Consider the following 16,518-nt stretch of genomic DNA (forward strand, 5'->3'; position numbering starts at 1 on the left):
TGACTGCAGGCGGTCACCCAGTGTAACTTGGTTGTTGCTCCTGCCAACTTGACCAACTCACCAGCTGCATTGTGAGAGCCAAAGCAGGGTTTTGCTCCCTTACTTCTTTCTATTCCTTTCAGACCATAATATGGGAACTTTGAAAATGAAGGTGTATTTTGCTTTTGTCCTTTTTGTTATGCTTTAGGGGAAAGCTGAAAATAAGATACTGGTAGTAGGAAATAGCCTATCTTGTAGCCTACACTTTACGTCATAAATTGCTTGTCTCTTGTTGCCTTATTTCATGCTTCATTTTGGAATCTATGTTCTTATGTATTAATTGTTTTCCATGCTGTATTAAAAAAAAGCTCTTTTTATACCCTTTAATCCTTTTAGCTTCCATGAACTTCTGATAGATTTTGTTTATCTTTCTGTTGCAGTTTTCATTGCACTGTATGTTGTCCAATCTCCAGTTTCTGAATTCTCAAGTCTTAGGTGTTTTAATTGGGAGAAGCCCCTTTTTACATGCTATTTTGTCTATTGATTGTTTTTAATATGTGCTTGTTTTCTTTGACACAGATGATTTTATTTTATTTTTATTTTAATGCTTCTTGCTGTTTCTCACACACTTTTAATTCATCCAATTCCCAGTTGCACAGATGTCTCCAGGAGAAAGCAGTAGGATAGGGAGGTTTTCCTCCCATGTGCCAGCCTGCACCTGACCTAGTTCAGCAGTAGCTGGAGGTCAGTACCTGGTACCCATCTGCCCAGGGACTGTGGTGGAGCCAGCTAACCATCTCCTGCCATTTCCTCGGGGTGGAAGATGGGTCTGAATTACTGTAGATGGCCCTTATTTACTGATTGAAGTGGCTAAGCTATAAAGTTTTTAGTCTGATTGCTTTTGTCTCCTCTTGCATCCTTTCTCGCTTTCCTGCTGGAATAGCTTATATATATATACATATATATATATGTATGTATATATATTTCAATTTCTAAAAGGAAAAGTAAACCAGCTCTAAGAATGAAGTGAATTTTTACAGCTGAGTTATAAATTCCAAAAACTATGGGGTTTATAATGGAAATGCTTAGAGGGGGAGAGGGGAGGGTGTGCTATAATACATATGTAACCTTTTTTCCCTCTCTTTAGTGACTAGACCATTTAAACTAAATTAAGTAAAGGATATAAATTCTGTTGTTTCAGTTTTTAATATTTCATGGCTGATTTTATAGATAAAAATTACATTTAACAATAAATATGAAGAAGAATTTATACAGCCTGTTCTAGTTTGATATGGAACAGCAAATCCCATTTCTCTGTAGCTGTAAAGAAAATTCATTATGATGTCTTTGATTGTAAGAGATGGCTTCATTGTGATTAGTTACACTGATAATAAAACAACCTTTTTACAAATGGCACAAGATACATGAGATCTCATGTGTCTGCCTTTTAATAGCATTGAATTTGTGCATTTGCTACCTTTATTCTGTAGTCCTTTTTCATTTATAATTGGGCACTTTTAAAATCTACAAGTTATTAAAAATAGTCTAATATATCTTAATTTTTCTTTTGAAGCATTCTGGAGAAGGGATTATTAATGCAGCTAAGCTTTCCTAATTGTTGAGTTTTCAAAATAAAAAACTCCTAATTTTAATTACAGAAATGGTTTTTTATGTCATTTTATTCAGTTCTGAACAACAAGTTTTGAGGATAAAATAGTGAAATCTGGATATCTGATGTTATTTTCTGAATCCTTTTCAAGCACTTAAAGAAATATCTTGACTTTCAAATGCACTATTCCCGGTGACTTCAGTTTGTAGGTATTTAAGTAATTTAAAATACAGGTAGTGGCATTAGGATACCTATGTAAAAATCTGCCTGGATGGCTGGGCCCAAAGAGTGATGGCTAATGCAGTTAAATCCAGTTGGCAGATGGTCAGAAGTGGTGTTCCCCAGGGCTCAGTAATGGGGCCACTTCTGTTTAATATCTTCATCAATAGTCTGGATGAGGAGATTGCAGGCGACACCAAGTTGGGTGGGAGTGGTGGTGTGCTTGCTGTGAAGAGGGATCTGGACAGGTTGAGTCGATGGGCTGTGGCCAGTGGTGTGAGGTTCAACAAGGCTCAGTGCTGGATCCTGCGCTTGGGTCACAACAACCCCATGGAACACTACAGACTTGGGGAAGAGTGGCTGGAAAGCTGCTTGGCAGAAAAGGACCTAGGGGTGCTGATTGATGACTGAACATGAGCCAGCTTGTGCCCAGGCAGCCAAGAAGGCCAACGGTATCCTGGGTTGTATCAGAAATAGTGTGGCCAGCAGGATAAGGGAACTGATTGTCCCCTTGTACTCGGCACTGGTGAGGCCACAGCTTGAATCCTGTGTTCAGTTCTGGGCCCCTCACCACAAGAAAGACATTGAAATGCTGGAGTGTGTCCAGGGACGGGCAGCAAAGCTGGTGAAGGGTCTGGAGCACAAGTCTGATGAGGAACAGCTGAGGGAACTGGAGGTGTTTAGTCTAGAGAAAAGGAGGCTTAGGGGGGACCTTACCGCTCTCTGCAACTACCTGAAAGTTGGATGGAGAGAGGTGAGTGTTGGTCTCTTCTCCCAAGTAACAAGAAGGAATAGCCTCAAGTTGTGCCAGGGGAGGTTTAGATTGGGTAGTAGGAAAAATCTTTTCACTGAATGTGTGATCAAAGCATTGGAACAGGCAGCCCAGGGAAGTGGTTGAGTCACCATCCCTGGAGGTATTTAGATGATGTGTAGATGTGGTGCTTATGGACATGGTTTAGCGGTGGGCTTGGCAGTGCTAGGGTACGGTTGGGCTTGATGATCTTGAATGTGTTTTCCAACCTAAATGATTCTATGACTGAAGGCGCGGGGAGGATTTTATGAGGAATTCATAGGCATTAAAGGGATATTTATTTCTTTTTATCCATTGTACATGCATCTAAGAATACTTAGATCTCAGCACAGTAATACAGAGTGAGTTCAATGAGAGAAGTGTAATGGTTGTAATAAGAACCTTTGCATATTTATATTGCTGTGATTTGTGCTGTTACAGGGGTTTAACCAGTAAAATCTTCTGTTATAGAAGTAATATCAGACAATAGATTCTGGAAAAATGATGCATGTGCTACAAAATGATATTTTAAATTGTAAAATGGAATTACAGGGCCACTGTTGGAAGTGGATTCCTTTCCTGCTTCACTTAAAAAGCAAAATAATTTGGTGCTTTAGAATGAGGAAGGCTGCAGAGCCGACAAAACAGAAGTTGCATTTGATTATCAAATATTTATGAAATTTACTGGAAAGTGGAAATCTGTATGGTGGTGCTTCAGAAAAATAGGATGTAATGCTCGAGTTTTCTGGAAAATACAGGAATGGAACAGCACACTTAATATTAGGTTTCACTGTAAAGGACAGAAACATTTTTGCTCCCGTTAACTGTAAGCTTTATTTGTAGACTCTTGTCTCTTTTCCATCGATGATTACAGCTAGGAAGAGAAATCCTGTAGCATTTATTAGAAGTATTTTCCCAGGATGAATTCCAGGAAAATGACTATTGATAACTGAAACACAGGACTGAATATTCTTTTTACCACCTGAGAGAAAAACAGGCTACTCCAGCACCCTTTGCTTCAGGAAGCAGCCCGTTTGACTTGCAGTCTGCTTCTCTGCCTGTGTTGTTCCATCAGAGGAGTGAGCTGGGTCTGCCATTCGGGCTGAGAGCACAGCGCTGAAACCCTGCCCTGTCTGTGTTGGGAAAATCTGAATTTGTGTCCTGGCTGCCTCCTGCAGTTATAGATCATCGTGCAGGTCACCCATAAGGGTGAGCTTGTGGCCCCTCAGATCCTGGGGGTGTTTGGGCTAGGTGATAGCCTACTTAGTAATATGTCAATTTTTTTTTCCCAGGAAAGCGTTGGAGCAGGTGTAATTTCTTACTCTAGCCTGGTCTCCGGGTACCTGCCTGTGATTGGCACAGAGTATGTCTTCTGTGTTCATTAAAATCTATTGATCTCACGAAAGTTTGTGGGATTGATTTTAACTCGGTGCTTTTCAGGGAATTAGTATTATTTTTAGCAATAGCACTCTCCTAATGTGTTCCCAAGAGAGAGTGATGTATTGAGGAAATACAGAGGCCACACATACAAGTTGCAGCTCTGACCCAACTCCCGAGGTCGCCTCGCCAGGGAAGTGCCATGTGGTCCTGCTGTGACCTCCTGTGGTGGCAGGAGCTGCGACTGGGAAGGGTCTGATGGCATGCTGCACTCCCTGTCAAGGAGGGATTTGGGGAGCAGGATGCAACACTTGAGGCCACCAAGCTGACCAGCTCATGTCTTCCAAGCCTGCAGAGGAGGAGGATTGTGGTGCCACCCTGATCATGCAGGCGATGGCCAGCTTAGCAGTGGCTCTGTGTGGCCGCCTGGCTTCGGGGGAATGAGGGGACTCCCCTCGCCTTGGTCTCCATTGCTCATATTTCCCAGGGAAGCTGTTTGATAGTGTGGGTGCCAACCAGAGATTTGAGTTTGTGATAAACCGACAACTACAGGAAATTCACTGTAGTCTTGTGTAGCTGTTACGCGATGTGCTTCAAAATAATGAGAGGATTTTGCACACTGGATAACCCAAGTACAGAAAACTAGTAAGAAAGGTGCAGCTCTTAGATGTAACAGAATGAACAGAATGTATAATTTTTGTAGGTATTAGGGAAGCAGTTACCTGTGCAACTGTTCCTGATGTTGCACTGCGTCCAGCATTACTGCAGGAGAAATGGAAATTTTGATTGTCAAACAGTTGTCCTCGTTTGGGAATGCACTTGAACATGTTTGCCTCGCATCAAGCCTAGGAGGAATCCTGCTGACACTGTGCACATGCTTAGGCAAATTGCTAGTTCTGGAAGATAGATGAATTTCAGGGACTGATTTAGATAGGCAGCAAATCTGTTGCATTGAAATGAATAGACATGGGGAAAAATGATTACTGTTCATAGGCAGTGGCATTTGAAACCTTAATGGTATTTGTTCCCACAGTGTCAGTATTGTGAATGCTTTCGACAAGAGGAAGGTGGGGATATTGTAGATGAAGGTGGTGTCAGCAAGGGGTTGTCCTTTCTCCCCACTTTTGTCTCCCCCTTCAATTCCAGCTGGCTAGGACCTGTCCTGGGGAGAAGTATTTTCACTATACAGGCGGTGGTCTAAAATGGATGCTGCTGCGGCATCCCCTGGTCCTTCTCTCCTGTGTGTACAGAGCCCTTTGCCATAGCACTGCCTCCTCCCTCAATCATCTCTACTCTCCATCTGATGACCAGGAGTGCGTTTTGCTGGGGAGAAGTGGCAGCCTGCTTGGCCTTCTGCTTCTCTTCTGTCCTCTGCTGGAGCGAAGGCACCTTTTGCAGCTACATGGCTTAGGTTCCCATCCATAGCTTGAGGATGGGAAGGGGCACCATGTGCCAAAAGAGTAGCTGATATCACAGACACCAAAGAAGTCATGGATAGTTTCATTATCATCATATATTGCCAGTGCTTGGACTCACAATGCCACTGTCACACCTGTACACTTCCCATTGCTGTCTTGTATTGGTTTCCATCTGTTGATGTGGACAATGATACAAATTAGAATAAAATCCAGTGGTAACCCTCTGAACTGTTCAGAGTTCAGAAGTACGTAACTTTAAAAGGTGTTCAGTGACTTCAGCTGAGGCATGGATTTGTTCACCTCAAAGCAAATGTCAGTTATTAGGAAGGAAGCCCAAGATTTGCACAACTATGCATGGATTAAGTCTTAGTGATGATCATCAGTTGGGGAAAAAAGTCTACCTATGTGTTGTGCAGGACATGGCAGCCCTATTGTGATTGCTTGCATGAATTATAAGAAACCATTAACAAGAAAATGTGTGATTTGACATGTAGCTTTCCCCCTGCATGTTAGGGGTTTACCCCCTCTGTAGCTGAGATCTGTGTACTATCACCTTTTTAGACTAATTTCTAATGATGGATATTAATTTCTCTTTGTTAGAGATCCAGTGATACAAAGCAGTGAAGGTTGAAGTGTGCTGGAGGACTAACATGTTGTGGCAGGGATTTGGGTCAGCATCTATCGCACAGAGCCCTTCTGAGCGCACCCTGGTGTAAAGCAGCCCCAAACTTCCACTGTGCTTCTCTCCCATCACTCTCTGCCTTATTTAAGCAACAGAGCTGGAAAATCAAAACTGAAAAGAAAGGCAGTTTCATGTATCTTGTAGGATTAAGCTGAAATACTTCCAGTGTGTTCACTTCTATTTCATTGTTCAGAAAAACAGGTTTTGTCTTTAAATGCTGAATTTTTGAGTATGTTTATGTTTCTATACCAGTAATACTGTAATTTGATATATACAAACATGTAAAGATGTATATTCCAATGAGTATATATTCTAATTGATAATATCAATATTATCAGCTGTCATTTCTGTAGATATGCTTATCAAAAGAACATGTAACATTTCTGTTTGATCTGCTTTTTTACTCAGATGAAATGCAACTACTCCTTGTGTGAAGTGGCCACCAGGTGTCATCAGAATGCTTTTATTTTTATTAACGTCTCCTTTTCTTTAGAAGCATATGTACACTTTGTATTCTTCTCTGGAAACTTTGTTAACCTACCACACGAATAAACCTAAATCGTTATGTTACCTGTTCAGCCAAAACCTTATGCAACTCTTCAGCTGAGTTACTTCAACAGCAGCTGACAAGAGGAAGACAGGATGCACAACACTGAGAAGCGTGTGCATATATACAGATCGCTATGTGCATTCTTTGCCTTAGAATTTAAAGGGTGGCAATAAATAGTCAGCTAAACCACGTAGGCCTCATTTACCTCAGTAGAGTGTCATTAAAGAGCTAAAGGCAAGGCAATTAAAATGATCAGTCAGAAAATACTAGTGTTTAAAACATGCTAGATTTCCCTTTCTACTTTCTGCCATCTTCCCTCCTTAATACCTTTTCTACAGTTTTGCTGTCCTGACTTCACACTGAATGTGCTTGTTGTTTTGTTTGTTTTTAATTAAATGTTTATTGTATTTAGTATGAATCTTTGGCATACTTGCATAATTGTGGATAAAATACACTCAAACTATTATCAGCCTACCTTTAATGTAAAATGGTATTGGTTAGGTTCTTCTTCTATATTCGGTGAGCTGTGACTCAGTGAATAGCTGGGTAATAAATATCTGAAAAATATTCAATATCTTTTTTTTGTTGTTGTTATATAAAAACTGAGGAGAATGTTTCAATATATAAAATAAGCCTTTTTTCCTTTCTTCCTGGCAAGAAAAACTTGCTTTTTTTTCCTGGTGTGTACTTCCCTTCTGCATCTTGGTTCAAGTTGCTCAAAAAATGGGTTCTTGGTTCTCAGCTGGCAGAGAGCTGGCCATTTGTGTTGGCATTTTCACCTGTGGTGGTGCTGTTATGTCCTCAAGCCTGCCCAAGCTGTGTTAATAGACAAGTGCATCTTATGCTGTGATGATGGAGGCCTCATGTTGCTTTTCATATGATACAGTAGTTTAAAACAAGCAAAGCCATGTTTTTTTATCTTTTAGGTTTAATTTTGAGCAAAGGTTGATGGAGATTTAGTAAATATTGTCCGGTATTAAACAATAGGATGTTGTCTAGGAAATTCATGCTCCTTATATTTTAAAGGAGAACAGAGTCAGGACCACTAGGACCTGGTTTCTTGGGTAAAATTTCCAAGAGCCATTGCAAGTAACAGCAATTACAACTTGGTTTTATCTTTTGCTGGCAGGAAAAAGAAAGGATTCCAGCATTTTGCATCAGGTGTCAGTGATGGTGCCTGTGTACTTCCTCTGATGAATTCCAGTGTGGTCCACTGTAAGAAGGTACTACAGCTTGTGGTAGAAAAGAGATTCAAATTGCATTTACTTTTTGCTTCTCTCGACTGACTTTAACTATAACAGATACATCAGTGTGGAAATTTCAAAGTCGTTAGTCTTTGAAAGGCTGTAGCCTGTTTGGAAGTCTCCTGCGGATGTTCTGGTGCCCTACGAAAATGGGTGGCTTTACTTGAAGAACAGGCTCACAATGCAAAGCTTGAAGTTCCAGCATTCTTGAGCTGCAATGGAAAATACATGTTTGTAATGGATAGCATCGAATACTCCTCAAAATAAAGGTGATCTTTGTTCAATTTGAACAACCACCATATTGTCTTCCGTGTTTCATTATTGAGGAGACTATTTTCTTGGATTAGTCTCTTTGAAGGAAGTGAGGTAACTTTGTAAGTCCAGAAGACAGACCTATGATTTGATTTAGGAAGGATGTTATGCCCTTGAAAATGAGATGTTTATTTGACACAAAGGTTGTATGTTGAGATGAGTTGTTCACATTCAGTTTTGTGCAGGCTATTTAAGGAGCTCATTAAAATGATTTTGCTTCATTGTATCCATGATTTCATTGAAAGAATTAATTGTCTGAAAATGGGGAATTTTCACTGGAAAAAAAGAAACTCTGTTTTCCAAGTGTCACATCCTTTGTAAACACTGAAGACTTGGAGTTTTGAATACTTGGTATTGAATACTTGGAGACAATAATACTCTGGCTGAGAAGTGCTTTGGGAATTCTAATGCCAGGATTAGCATAAAAAATAAAAAACAAAAAGTGGAACATAGTACTTGTAAATATACTTTCTTTGGCTTCTTCTGTGCACATCCCTACCCCTTCTCTTAAAGAGAAGTCAATAAAATTGTATTGAGCATCAAATTAAGGAACTTAACTTCAGTTCGTCATTCATGCTTCATGTCATTTTGATCTTAATTTAAGATTACTACTTTCTAAATTTCATCTGAAGACTAGGGCAATGCAAATCTTACATTGAAAGTCTTAATTGCACTGTCTCCAACTTTTGGCATAGAGGAATTATATGCTATTTTTTGGACCAGATGAAAAAAACTAGAGAAAATGCTCAAACTAAAATGTTCTGTATTTCCACAGAAGAAAACATCTTGTATTTGCAAATGACTGCTGCTTTTCTATAGAACTGTAGCAGATACTATATCAATATACAAAAAAGCTTTGTAGGAAGAATAAAAAAATCTGTGTTATTTGGTCAAAAATGGTGGTGGCAGCTCAGAAAATGGTATTTTTCCTCATTTTTGTCTTTGTTTTCTTCTTTATAGGTAGTGAGATTGTGCTGAATTGTGACTGTGAGATGTCTTTTAAATTAGATTAAACATTGAAACAAAACCTCCACGATTTGAAATCCCAGTGCATGACAGAGGAGAATCTGTTAGCTATATTGGTTTCTGTGACACAGCCAAAGTGTTGTGTATTATGCACTTGTAATTTAAAAATGTGTGTGTCTCCTCATTTATTCTGTAAAGATTTGGATATTTGGCCTATGGAGATGTAACATATGTAACAAATATTTTGCTTTTGAAGATCTTTTAAAAACATATTTAACTTCCTTTGGATACTTGGAAAACTATTGAAGAAAAGTGTTATGTTAAAGACTTAGCTTCTATTTCCAGCAGAATTACAGAGTTTAGCAATTTCTGTTCAAAAATATTGAAGCCACAAGAAGTTTCTTTCCAAAACTCGGGAACAGCAGCGTGCTACAAAGAACCTTAAAATGCATTAGGTAATGTATGACTGTCTCCAAGCAGAAGAATTTGTTAACCTGAAGCTAATGTGGCAAATTAATTTTTGGTCATATCCTTTAAGAATCTGTTCAGCTATAGTTGATTTATATGAACATTAACAAAAGATTTATGTCACAAAAAGTCAACCCACTTTTGAGTTAGAACAGCTTCATTCTGAACATCAACTATGATGTTAAAAGAGCACTGTTTGACAGGACCAGGTTTTAAACTATGGAAATACCGAAGATTTGATGCTGTCAGCTTAGCTGGGCTTGATCCTGTGCTCTGGTATTCTGCTGTGTTGTACCTGGTGATACCACTGGTGCCTATATAAATCCTTTCTGGTTTATTTATGCAGTATATTAAGTAGTCATGTGTCATTGCACTTTAGATATTTGTTACTTGTAAAAATGTAATCAGAATCTTTAAAAAGTAAAGGCAGAAGGAACATCACGACAACTTCCATCTTGCATTGGTTTTAGTCTTGTTGTCCCTGAATAAGGTAGTTCAAGAGCTGTTCTTCCCCACTTCTGCTGTATGAGTTTGACAGCATTACATTGATATCAAAAGGCTTACTCAGTCACACTAATAAGTAGGAGGTAGACTTAAGCATGTGCTTAAGCTGGGTTACTTGCTACAGAGAGTTACATGTTAAATCTAGAATGTGTTTTTAGTTACCAGTTGATTTAATCAAATTCCAGATGCTGATTCTTTGCTCCGGGTGATGATCTCTATGCCAGACTAAGGTTTGATCTAAGATTAATTTTGCAAAAAGAAACCCATTTAGCCTTATGTATCGCATGGTCACTGGTACTGCACACACTTGGTGTACTGTTGATGCCTTCTCTGATGCGTTGGTTCCTGTATTAATACCAACTGTAGGCTAGCCCTTATTGTAGTGGCTTTGATGAGAGCAGAGGTGAATTGGTTTATGCAGGCTGAGGATTAGGATCACCCACATTTGTGACCAGTTTGTTGCTTTGCCTTTGTCCTTGTGTCCTGTGGCAAATCGGAGAGGGGGCTTTCAGGAGAGAAGCTTACAGCAAAGGAAGCACTATAGGCTCCTTTTGCCTAGAGGAGGCTTTTGGTATGCTGAATGCATTCTTCAAGTAGTGATAGTCTACTCTGCTCTTGTGAGATCTCACCTGGAGTACTGTGTACAGTTCTGGTGTCCTCAACATAAAAAGGACATGGAGCTGTTGGAGTGAGTCCAGAGGAGGGCCATGAGGATGATAAGAGGGCTGGAGCACCTCCCTTATGAAGACAGGCTGAGAGAGTTGGGGCTGTTCAGCCTGGAGAAGAGAAGGCTGCGTGGAGACCTCATAGCAGCCTTCCAGTATCTGAAGGGGGTCTGTAAGGATGCTGGGGAAGGACTGTTCCTTAGGGACTGTAGTGGTAGGACAAGGGGTAATGGGTTCAAACTTAAACAGGGGAAGTTTAGATTAGATATAAGGAAGAAGTTCTTTCCAGTGAGGGTGGTGAAGCACTGGAATGGGTTGCCCAGGGAGGTTGTGGATGCTCCATCCCTGGCGGTGTTCAAGGCCAGGTTGGACAGAGCCTTGGACCACGTGGTTTAGGGCAAGGTGTCCCTGCCCATGGCAGAGGGGTTGGAACTAGATGATCTTAAGGTCGTTTCCAACCCTTACTATTCTATGATTCTATGATTCTATAGTCACTTGTGCAATAAATCCATGCAGGAAGCTAAGATCTGCACACAGCTCCCTTTGGGTGTGAGACACTACTCTCCCAAAAATGAAGCTGAGGCATGTGTCACTGAGACACAGCTGTGTTATCTAAACATAGATCACAGTGAGAAGAAACAGAGACATGGTTCAGTGTTGTGGTCTAGATCCTGTCTGAGATGTGGAGAACTGGCCACAGCTCAGCAAATCATTGACTGTGGTCCCAGCAAAAAGTAGTGACAGCAGCCATTAGTGTCTACCTCAGGAGATGTGCTCTTGTCCTAAAGGCAACTTTAAGAGAGAACTTAAAGAAATTGAGGGCAATTTAATTCCTTGGGTTGATTAACACAGGGGTAAATTTAGAGAGACAACAGCAACTGCCTCATAGTTGTTTTCTTTCATAGAGAATTCTTTCTGGGTTTTGGTATCATGCAGGTGCAAACTCCCATGTAGTGATATTTTGACACAGTTTATATGGAGGTGGGACAAAGACAAACTTAACTCTGGGAAGCATACAGGAGGAGATTGTTTTCCTGAAAACTCAGATGTGAGATAGAGATGAAACTGGTAAAGGCGTATCATTAATTGTTGATACACCTAACTTGTGCTGTGCAGCCAAGTAGCTATGGCCTTGATAATATTGTTATTGGTTGTGGGGATAGATGTGTTGACGTCATTAGGAGTACTGTCTGTAAATGAAGCAGAGTACATCCCAGGTCTGCGTGCTATAAGTTTGTCATGAAATGAAGGTGGAGGTAAGTGTCTCCATTTACTGTTGATTTGGAGAACTGGAGGAATTAGGCAAGAAGGCTGTGGCATAAGGCCCTTTTGCGTATTTGTATTAGATATGTGACTACTTTAATGTCATACTGAAATTATTGGCAGCACACGAGATTTGTGTTTTGCATTTTTCACAACTAGTTTGTAGTTGTGACTACAAAGAGTTTACAAAGGTAAAAAAAGATTTTTTTTTTCTTTCCCAGCACTTGCAGAAGTCCTGATTGGTGCAATACAGCTGAGCTAAAGGCAAGGTTGGGTGTCAGAACTGGGACTGTGATCTGACATTTTTGGTAGAGCACAAAGCAGGATGGACTTTATTGGAGAGTTAGTGAACAATTGTAGAGAAGTAAGGCTAAAGCCTGCAGATACTATAATGCAAATCATCAGCCGTCTCTTTTGAGGTGTGCAGGTGGCTAGCGGAGATGAGCTGAAGCTCCACTAGCCACCTTTCTGCTGGTGTGGCAGAAAAGGCATGTTCTGAGACTGCTGATACGTGCCTGTGACAGCCTGGAAGCATCCACCTCCAGTGACTACTGTGTGTTTGGCATGCAATTTCTGTCAGAGGTTGATCTTGATGTGACAGTTCTTGAAGGTTTCAGTCAAATTATAGGATGGCTTTAAATGGGCATGAAGCATGTCAGAAGAAAGTATGCTGGGGAGCCACCACTCCTCTACTTATTAATATGTCTTGAATGTATGAATTTTTGCTGATGGATAAACCCCTAATTATCCTGATACAACCTTTGACAGTGGAAATTTCCAATGGAGGTATTAGTTCACTGCTGGTCAGGTTCTCTGATAAATCACATGGTCTGAGAGGAGAGTATCCTTTAAAGAAGATGGAGAATTGGTTTGAGATTGCAAATTGTTTTGTACAGCAGAGAAAAAACTCCTGTTCTTCACCTGGCCATGCAAAGGAAGAGTGGTCAGGTCTCAGTGGTGAGCTGGGAAGCTGCTGTGGAGGTCCAGCAAGGCAAAGGAGCCACAGCTGCTGCATGCAGTTAAGGATGGATTTGTGGCATCCATCACTGAAGTAATTGCTTGATACTTCCCAAGTTATATAAATAAAACTTTACTTCAGTTAAACAGTGTAATTTTCATCTGATCTTTTTTTCTGTATCCCAAACAGTACTCATAAACCTTTTCAGGGTAAGCTTGCACTTCAAAGGCTTCATCCTCCTCTGCTATTAATTGCTGTTAGTGTTTTTTGAATATGCTGACAATATGCTGACTTAAACCAGCTGAGAATATAGACCTGATTGTTTTACATCTGAATAATTGTGATAGTTTCTATCACGGTTTAGTGAACAAATTTAAATAATAGTATATAAGAATCAAAAAACCACAAGTAAAAAAGCGGTATCTGTATCCTCCAAAGGGCTTTTGTGATCTAGAGGTGGTTATTCTCTTGTTATTTAGGTATAGCTAGCTCGGTATAAGTTTGGTAGGTACTTTAGAGATACCTACAATTGAAAACCTGTTCAATGTATGCAACAACTGCATGCTTGATTCCTTGTAGGCCTTCCATAAATTATTGTTAAGCGGAAAAGCCTTTTTTTTTACTTCCATAGTTAATTAGTTCAACTGATTTGAGTATATTTTCCCAGTTTAATACTTTATTACTTTGTCCTCAAAAATAAGCGTGGTTTTTTTAGCATGTACTTGAATAGTTTTTTTTGTACCCTGTATTATCTGTATCAACGTTGCAATTACTTAATCTTGTCAGAAAGTACTTAAAATTGTGGTCATGGCCTCATTCAACGGGTAACTGAACAAAAAACTGGATACTTGGATCTGCAGCAAATTGAGGTTTAAATCGTAGTGCAAAGCATGTAGATAAACACTTAGTATTTAATCATCTGTTAAAATGAAATGCATTTCCAATTCTCAATCACTTCATATCAAAATGAAAAGGTAATAAATGTCAAGATTTGATCCCCCATCCCCATCCTCTTATAATCTGTGTGGTAGCATCAATTTCCTAGTGGTGACATCTTTTTGGGAGCAGGAAGGTCACGCTGGGCAGTTGAGCAAAAGCTTTGGGTAACTGGATTTGGATGGTTAGAATTTGTACTCAAAGGTGCAGCCCTTCTCTGCACTGCTGTTTCATGACTTCTCTCCCACCCCCTCATCTCCCACTCCCAATTGGGAAATGAATTTTTTAAGAGGATATTTTAGGAATGATGGGAACTAAACTTATAGCATATTCTTTTAGAACATGGCTTTATTTGTGTTTTCACTGTTTAGCAGGTAATCTAAGCAGAGGAAGGAAAGAAAGCTTCATACTTAAAATGTTTAGAATTTACGTTGGCTTTGTTTTGCTTGTTGTTTTAGTCATGGTCATTTCCTCCTTGGAGCTTTTAAATTTGGGAAACTGGATTTTTATTCCCAGGAAGAGTTGAACATTACATGGCGCAGTTCCCTGAAAGCTGTTAGTGTTTCATGTCCCTAAATATACTTCCAGAAACAAAGGTTAGGCTTGTCTGCCCAGGGGTTAAGCATGTAGCAAATTACTTGATTACAAAAAGCTATTGAAGCTAGTGCTCACTCATACGGCACTCATCACAGGAAGAGCCCTGTAACCAAATGCCTAGAAGTTGGTTTGATTTTTAGATGTCATAAGTTTAGACACCATGCTGAAAATGTAGCCTTGTATCTTTCATTGTGTCTATCTGCCATTTGCTATATTGCTTTTTTTCACTTGAGTCGTTTACCTTTTGGTTGTGCATGAAATACTAACACCAACTCTTTGTTTTATAGGTACTTGAAGCCAAATGATCTGCAATTTATAATATCAATGTTAAGAATGGATGGGGAAGAAAATAAGAAGAGAGATGTTGTTGATGAGAGTTTACAAACTGAGTTGACAGAAGAATCCAGAGAAATTACATCAGAGAAAATGCTGGATGTGACTCTTTGTCTCAGCAGAAAACAAAGCTTATATCAGATGAAGTGTTCAGGGGACCTTGACAAGAAAGAAAGAGAATGGCACAAACAAAAGGGCAATGTTCAGGATCACCAAACCCAGATGTTGTTGAAGCAGGGAAAACATGAAAATGTCTCCCGAAAAAAGAAAGCAGAGTTCTTCAGAAGACATGAAAGATAGTGAAAGAAAATTGCACAAAGTTGTAGCTGGAGAAGTGGGTAGTATGGTAGCTGGAGCTGTAAAGAAGGAAGGAGTCACCAGTTGTCTTGGTGATGAAATACTTAATTCAAATTTCCTGTGCCTACATTGTGATTTCAAATGTGCTGATGGTGCCATATTGAAAATTCACAACGAAAATAAACATTCACAAGAGGTGCCAGCTGCTGTTCATGATAAGTTATGTTCTTCAGAAGAAGTCAGTGTTGGCTATACAGTTGGAAACATAGATAGAATGAGTGATCAGTGTTTACCTTCCTGCTCTGATATGGAAAACAATAAACGAGAAATTTCCTCTAAACTATCCAAAGAGCAAACATACCCTCACTGTAGTTGCAAAGCTGAATGTAGTTCAACATTACATATGCATGTCAAGCAAGATCATGAGAAATCCAAGATGTTTTGTTGTGAACTTTGTGGTTTTCAGAGTGCTGAGGAAAATCTCCTAAATTCTCATTTCCTCGGCAAGACTCACCTTCGGCGCCAAAATCTTGCTTCACGGGGAGGATTTGTACAGATATTGACAAAAAAATCCTTTAAAAAACAACCATCTACTGCAACCAAAGAGAGCAATATCAGAGCAAAACCTGGGACCAGTAAATTAAGGGCAAGAGCTGCTGATGCAAAAGAATTAAGTGTTCGCAGTGTGCTGGAAGGCTCAAAACTAAGCTTGTCTAAACAAAATGATAGCACTGAACTGATTGAAATGATACCATCTTCAAATGTTCCCACTGAAAAAGCAGATACTATGACAGAAGAAACATTGCTTTCTTCTGCTGTAGAAGGAAATTATGAAGTCTGTACTGAAAAAACAGAAATACCAGGACCCTCAGAAAGTATCTTGCAGAAAACAGAACTGCCTCCGACTACCAAAAAGCTAGTTAGCAGTTTAAACTTGACAAGGAGATTTGATAGACCGGAATGTAAAAGAAACATTGTCTTGTTAAGGTCTTCATTTGGACAGAGTAGGTCTGTTTAAATTCAAAAGGCAGGTTAAAAGAAGGTACAACTTGTTGGGAAATTGTAAGAGAGGGAAGTCTGAAACTCAAAGACTACACATGAAGCATATCTCCAGCACAGAGTTTAAATCTGGTGATTCAAGCCCTATGTCACAAACAGAATTACAAACAGATGTTAGAGGTAAAGGTAATAATACTTCAGAAATTCAAGATCTTACTGAAGATAAGCCAAATACCCTTTCTTCCAGCACTTACAGATACTAAAGACTGTGATGTTAACCTTACTGCTGATCACAGTGTCCTTCATACTTGCACTGATTGTGGGTCATGTTTTTCAGAACAGAAAAAGTTTG

The 16,518-nt window shown here is 39.7% G+C and overlaps 1 protein-coding gene across 1 annotated transcript in view; it reads left to right on the forward strand.

Moving 5' to 3' along the window:
• ZNF407 (zinc finger protein 407) overlaps positions 1 to 16,518 on the forward strand; it is a 337,896-nt gene that overhangs the window by 10,707 nt on the left and 310,671 nt on the right. Inside the window, 6 exon segments of the mRNA XM_030494084.1 lie at positions 14,825 to 14,940; positions 14,943 to 15,106; positions 15,109 to 16,179; positions 16,181 to 16,417; positions 16,419 to 16,487; positions 16,489 to 16,518. Of these exon segments, the coding sequence (XP_030349944.1) occupies positions 14,862 to 14,940; positions 14,943 to 15,106; positions 15,109 to 16,179; positions 16,181 to 16,417; positions 16,419 to 16,487; positions 16,489 to 16,518 (1,650 nt within the window). The 5' untranslated portion in view covers positions 14,825 to 14,861.

This window comes from Strigops habroptila, chromosome 1, assembly GCF_004027225.2.
Source record: "Strigops habroptila isolate Jane chromosome 1, bStrHab1.2.pri, whole genome shotgun sequence".
Classification (NCBI taxonomy): domain Eukaryota; kingdom Metazoa; phylum Chordata; class Aves; order Psittaciformes; family Psittacidae; genus Strigops; species Strigops habroptila.